This window comes from Galeopterus variegatus, unplaced genomic scaffold (assembly GCF_000696425.1).
Source record: "Galeopterus variegatus unplaced genomic scaffold, G_variegatus-3.0.2 Scaffold5846, whole genome shotgun sequence".
NCBI classification, from domain to species: Eukaryota; Metazoa; Chordata; class Mammalia; order Dermoptera; family Cynocephalidae; genus Galeopterus; species Galeopterus variegatus.
Genome location: NW_007731957.1, coordinates 43,410 through 50,475, shown reverse-complemented (window position 1 = coordinate 50,475; position 7,066 = coordinate 43,410). Strand labels below are relative to the sequence as shown.

General features: G+C 45.5%; 1 protein-coding gene across 1 annotated transcript in view; it reads left to right on the top strand.

The window, feature by feature from the left end:
- The window catches only part of ILDR2 (immunoglobulin-like domain containing receptor 2), a 62,016-nt gene extending 59,584 nt beyond the window's left edge, over positions 1–2,432 (top strand). The window contains exons 10-11 of the mRNA XM_008590107.1: positions 10–392; positions 1,653–2,432. Of these exons, the coding sequence (XP_008588329.1) occupies positions 10–392; positions 1,653–1,688 (419 nt within the window). The 3' untranslated portion in view covers positions 1,689–2,432. The remainder of the gene's footprint in view (positions 1–9; positions 393–1,652) is intronic.
- Positions 2,433–7,066: the final 4,634 nt, after the last annotated feature.

Genomic DNA, 7,066 nt, shown 5'->3' with positions numbered 1-7,066 from the left:
GCCCCCCGCGCCGGCGGCCGGCCGAGGAGGCGCACCTGCCGCGCCTGGTGAGCCGGACGCCCGGAGCCGCGCCCAAGTACGACCACTCGTACCTGGGCAGCGTGCGCGAGCGCCAGCCGCGGCCCGAGGGCGCCAGCCGCGGCGGCAGCCTGGAGACGCCGTCCAAGCTGAGCGCGCAGCTCAGCCAGCGCAGCGCCTCCTACTACGCCTGGTCGCCCACGGCCACCTACGAGGCAGTCGCGCCGCAGGGCGACGAGGAGGACGCGCCCGACGACGCGCTGCCGCCCTACAGCGAGCGCGAGCTGAGCCGGGGCCCGTCCTACCGCAGCCGCGACCTGCCCTACCACAGCAACTCCGAGAAGAGGAGGAAAAAGGAGGCCGCCAAGAAAACTGTGAGGCCGCGGCCGGGGAGGCGGCGACGAAGGAGGGCGGAGCGGACAGGCCGGGTGGGGCCCCGGGGAGGGAGCCCGAGCGGCCCGGCCTCGGGAGTTGGTCCGCGAGGTTACGCTGGGCGATTTTCAACCGCACTCTGTCCAGGGCCGGGTGAAGGAAGTAAACGTGGGGCCCTTGAGAGTGGAAGAAAGGCATAAAGCAGTAGGTGTGTAGGTGGCTTTACAGAGGGTGGTAGATAATTAGCGACCAACTTCGAGAAGCATTTGGCGCCAGGGATTCTAAGCGCCCTCGCCACCACAAGCCCTGAGGGTGGGCTTCTGAGGTCTGTGTGCAGGATGTTCTATGCGTGCTTATATGTGCATGTCTCCCCGTCCCCCTCGGGGTGAGGGTTTGTAATTTGCCTCAAACTCTCAGAAGAGTCTCATCCCGGAGAATGTTAGGAGCCACTGCTATTTACAAATGACAGCTGACTTCTTTCTTCCTTTGGCATTTTATTGAATGTAAACTGTGCACTCTTCCCTGTGTATGTGAAGGAAATCCTTTGACTCCTGCCCATTCATCATCTCTTTTGGACAAGGCCTTATATAGACTTTATTGCTTTCTCTCTAGATGCCGAGAGCAGCCCCTCCATCCTTCAGCTCCCAAATGTGAGCTTTGGACCTCAGAAAAATGTTGGGGACAGTTACAGATGTCCATTGTGGGGTGCCAAAGTGCCTCTGACTCCCATGCTTTGGAGACTACTCTCCAAGCACAAGGGCTTCTCCCCTCTGTTCAATTACTCTATCTTCTTGCCATTTTGTTTTTCATGATTCCAAGCTGGATATTTACTTTAGTGTGCAGTATGGGGAGACAGAATATGAACAAAATCAGGTTTTGACATTATTATTAATCCCTCTGAAACAATTAAGTGTTCTTTAAATAGAAAAATGAAATGACCAAAGTACCACCAGTAGGGAAGAAAGCTTCAGGTGATTTCAGGTTTATGGTTCCCCAGCCACACTTGCTGTCATGGAGCCATAAACGTCATTATCCTTAAGGGGGTGAGAAGTTATTCTGTGGCTATGGAATCAGATGTGTGTTGGCTTCAGCACCAATCTAAGCTTAGAAACAATCATCATAAGTCTAATGAAATGTCCTAAGAGTCAGGGTGTGCTTGGCTCTGAACAGGTTGTGGACTCTGCACAGTGGACCATTGCTTATTGGTTGCTTTCCTTAACCAGCATGTGGTTTAATGTTGGGCTTTTTCTGCTTTTCTCCAGAGTGACTTTCCAACCAGGATGTCCCTTGTGGTCTGATGTTTTCAAGATGTCTCTCTGGATGACTAGAAATCAGATGCCGACTACGGGGACAAACCACAAACCCAAGAGCCAGCAGGCCCAGGACCTTCTCTGGACACCACCTTGGAAGATTTGCTGATCTCTGCTTTGGCAAGGGATGGGAGGCAGCCTTTAAGGGAGGCTGATACCACACCTCAGCACCCATCTACCTAGTTTAAGAAATTTATCAAGAAAACAACATGTGAAAATATTCCCACATACAGAGTTTCTTACCCACAGGGTTTATCCTGCCCAACCTCCTTCCTTAGCAAAACCAGGACTCCATTTCCAATTCTGATAGAGAGTTAGCTCTGGACTGCTAATTTCCACAAATTGCCAATGCCTACAGAATGCTTTTCTACACCTCCTGTGCAAAGCTTAGAGACAGAGGAATTTATTACTAATATTAGAAGAAGGCTTTCCACTGACAAGGGAAGATAGCTTCAAGGCAAAATATCCTCATCAGTTCCCAGTCACTAGTCAATGACTGTTCGTTACACTAAAATCAGAAAGCCTTTGATGAGCTTAGTGACAGTGACCTCTGGGGACAATCGTAGAAATGACTTCAATTTGCTGTTCTGAATGACAACTCTTGAGAGCCTGGGACAAAACAAAAGAAAGTGTACCTTTTTGAAAAGCTGCCTAAGTAGTATTTCTTTTTCCATTGTGAGAACGTAGACTGCTTTTTCTCTTTCTGCTGTACACATCAACATATGAATCTTGGACATTAAGGGCTCTTCTCTTCCTCCTGGACTTTTCACAGGTTGGTGCCACATATAGAGCCCTACCTCCCTCTGCACTTTGATTAGGTTGTCATCAGGTGCCTTTTGATACATACTTAAAATACATATATGAAAGAGAAGAGGGAGAAGAGGAGAAAGCAGTAATGCAGGAAAGAAAAGAATGAGAAACAATTTAAGAGGAAAATAATATATGGTCTCATTATTATTTTGAATGTGGGCCGTTTTTTCCACAAACTCCACTCAATCTTTTCTAGTTTTGTACTTCATCTGCCACGAGTTGTTTCTGCCATTCTAGGACACCAGGCATGTGGAGTGTGCATCTCTTGGTCTGACTAGGCTGCCACTATAGATGCTTTTGGGAGATCAGGGATATTGCTTTCTCAGGAAGGAGCACTTCCTATACCCATCCTTGCCTAAATGATAGATTTTGCCTAAATCACAAAGTTAGATCTCTCTGGATTTTATACTTTGTGTAGATTGCAAAAATGGCCACAAACTCTTTTCTTCTCATCAAGAGGTACAGTCTTTTTTCCACTCCTTGAATCTGAAGTTGGCCATATGTTTTGATTTGGCCAATGACCAAATAGCAAATGTGACACAGCAGAAACTTGAAAAGTTCTTGTGCATGGGGCTTGTCCTCTCTTGCTGCTCTTAGGAACCTTGCATCCACAACCAGGTGAATGAGCCTGGGCTGTCCTGCTGCATGATGAGAAAAAGGGGCCCAGTTACCCCTGTGGCCCTATCTGACAGCCTAGCAACTCTCAGCTGATTACAAACAGGTGAGTGAATCCAGCCAAGACCAACAGAAGAACTGCCTAGCTGAGCCCAGCCCAAATTTCTGATTCCTACTCAAGACATGAGAAGTTGGTGCACTCTATATATTCATTTTTCTTCAAAGATAAAATTGGACCTTCTTGTTGGAAAGTTCAGCTCTGAATCCCTTACTCCATCCAACCTTAGGTGTCTCCCAGCCTCCACTTTCTTTGGCAGACTTTTATCAAAGCTTTTCATCCTGTACTGTTATGGAGAGACACATGGTTGGGTCAAATCACTGGAGGACGATGATGCTTGACCTTGCTATCCCCTAATCCAGCAGTGGCCCATTCCTTATCTATGGATCCGTAGCAAACCTCTGAAGAAGGTTCCTTCCTCAGCATCTTCTTGGTCTTCTCCAGAGCCACCTGACTGGAGCTAGGCCCTATTCTCAAAGTTCATTCCACTAGCATCTATTGTACATCATGGTATTTCCAAAAAGGTCCTATGTGTATAGTGAAATAAAGAAGTGGCTGGGTGAGAGTCAGAGGGATGCGCTGGTATTATTGCTTGGAGAATTGGCCTACCAAAGGACTTCACATTTGCTGTGGGTGTCCCAGAGAAATCAGGAGGACAGTTCAGCCCAGTGCTGGCACTTCCAAGGGCTGGAAGACACAAGCCATAACCCTGGTGCTGAGTTTTAGACTTGCTGGTATCCCTGGCCTCTGAAAGCCTAGGTCAAGTTTGTCTGGGCCCCAATTCAGATGGAAAAGATGATAAAAACATCATTTCTTAGTCACCAGCTTTGGATTTCAACTTGCTCAGGCCATTTTGGAGAATATTGGGTAGCTGCAGTAGCTATATCGCTTTACACTGAGCACTGTGTCAGGCTTCTCACCACCAAAGAGCCCCATAGCAACAGCTGCAGAAGCCAAAACTATTGCTTTTTTGTAGCATGGGGCATGTATGATTTTGGTGAAGACTGAGGGGGAGCAATGGGAAAGAATTACTAAAATTGGAAACCTGCAATTCCAAAGACAACAAAACCACAGACAAACAAAAAAGTACAAAGAAGATAGCCAGCTACAGAAATCACCGGGGGTTTGGGACAGGTTGTCCTGTGTAGAGATGCATAAGTCACTCAGACTTCTCAGACCTACAGTAGAGAGAAGAAGCAGTTGTTTGAGGGTATGTGGACAAGAGATAAGGCTGAATAGACAAATCAATGCAGAGCTGGCTATCCTCAGCACCCCTGACTTTTCTCTACATGTCCCTTTGTTTCTTCTCTGCTGAATGGTGTGTCCTGCATTGGAAGTGCTTATACATGTTAGCCTCCTTCTTAAGTTTATTGGGTACAAAATAAGTCTTGTGTAAGACATGATCTCTGTCCATTGGGACCCTGCAATTTAATAGGGGAAATAAGACATGCCCAAGAAAGAATTAGGAGATTTTATATATATATATATAATATGAAATAGTGTTGTGGATAAATTATAATATACCCAGAGATTTAAAGGTTTTTTAAAAAAATTTAAATGGGAATATTTTGATATTTAAGTGTTGTGTGTGTTTGTCCATTCATCCCATTTAAAGATATGCTTAGTGCTCTGAAAAGCCAGTATTCAAAGTCGAAACTGAAATGAGGTGAGCAGCAGTGGGCCCAGAGGGATGATGCTTGAGCTGTTGTTAGCCTGTGAGTCAAAGGTGAGGCAGGGACCTGTTGGAGGAGGGAGTATGGATGCAGGTGGCAGGAGGTGTCCTCTGGTAGATGAGCTGCTTCTCTAGGCCAAAAGTAGACTCATTAGGAAGCTGGGACAATAGGCATGGACCTTATGGTATGTGTCAGTTATTCCACCCAAGCATGCTCACCGGGGAGTTCAGCATCTGCTTCTGCAGGGGTTCAGTTCTGCAGCTTTGAGTGTTGCTGCCCACCTTCACTAACACAGGGCAGGTCTCACAGAGATGGTTGGCCTCTCGTCTCCCTTCTCATGGTCCTCTGTGCACTTGGCACAGGACTGGGCACACTAGGGGTGGGAAGGAGCTTCCACCCAAACCTGAGACATCTAGCCATGTATATAGATATTTCTAAATAGCCTGCAAAACTTCATATTGGTAATCTGATTAGATTTTAGGTAGCCTTTGAGAGAAGTTGAAGTAAGAGATACTGTTGTAATTTATCCACCGCCACATTTTTTTAATAGCTGGAGAAACCAACACTGCTATTAGTGAAGTTACAAACCCATTAGGTCTTTAGATTCCCAAACTATAAGTTTTTTCTGCTGGACCAGTGATTCCCAAAGTTCCCTAACCATAGATTACTTGATTGCGGTTGTTAAAAAGGTATTGCTGGCCCTGCTTTGGGGATTGATTGGGTCTGGAGCCAGGGTTTGTACTTTTAACATGCAGTTTAGGAGAGTTCTGTGATGAGATGCATTTCAGAAATATTGCACTAGATCCTGTGATCTGTTGTGACAATCTGAGATCAGACAAGAATTACAGGTAATTTTATCATTCCCTTGATGCCATTTTGTGCAAAACTTAGATCATGAATAGAAAGGGGAAAGAAGCCATTGAGGAAATGGCAATTGTTAACCATTTTTTAAAGTATACAAATTACAGGCCTGGCTAGTCAACACCACTTCTACCTTAAAAGCCAAAATGAGGTGGGCAAGAATAATAAAATTCACATTACATATTCTTCCAAAGTCAGATTTAAATACTGCCAGAATCTTACAGGAATTTGAAATTGATTTATGATATATAAAAATCCAAATTCACTAAATTAGGAGCCCAATTACTTTAAAAAGTGCCTAGTTTTTGTTTTTTTCTGCTAGGATCCTACTTCCTAGTCACCTGGGAAACCGATTAATGAAACTCGAAGTAAAGGGCTTTTAAAACATCAGAGTGGGGGCCGGCCCAGTGGCGCACTCGGTAGAGTGCAGCGCTTGGGAGCGCGGCGGCACTCCCACCGAGGGTTCAGATCCCATATAGAGACCAGTCCGCTCACTGGTTGAGCGTGGTGCGGGCGCAACACCGAGGGTTGCGATCCCGTTACTGGTCACGAAAAAAGACAAAAAGGAGAAAAATAAATAAAAAATTAAAAATAAATAAATAAATAAAACATCAGAGTGGAGGAGGAATAACGTTGAGCTGCTTTAAGTAGCAGCCCAAGCTTTAGCACTGCCAGAGGGTGGTAAGAAGGTTAATAATAATATTTGTGTTATTTTTATGGTGTGTGTTTCACATTCATTATCTCATTTTTTTTTTTTTTCCATTATCTCATTTGATCCTCCTGTCAACCCTTGTGATAGAGGCAGGGTGAATGATGTGGTCCCATCATACAGAATGTGAAACTGAGGTTGAAAAAGGCTAAGTGATTTGCTTGTAGTCAAATGGCTTTTACAAGTATAGAGCCAGACCTTCTGACTGACCGTCTAGGGTTTTTTTCCAATTCCTGCAATACCCATGGGACTGGAATCTGGCTTATTCTCTCCACAGCCAAACATCTGCTGAGAAGAATCCTAACCTTGATGCTCGCTTGTATGTCATTGATGGAGTGAAGCAATGAAGACGGACACTGCTGCCACATCCAACCAAGCATCATTCCTCAAATGCTGTTCTAAGGGGGAGTTGACTTCACTCAAGCTGTTTCATTTTCATTAGCCATGCCGTGAGGGGAGAAGGCTTTGATAAATATGTGCTTCAGCTTTTGGAATCCTTCTTGAAGAGGAATTTTTAAGCCTAACTACTGACTTTCCTGGACTCAGAATTCTGGGGTCGGGGGTGGGAGTTGCTTAGGTGCAAAATATCTGGCGTTCTCACTACATTTTGAGATTTTTTAAGTAGAACTAAGAGGGGCCA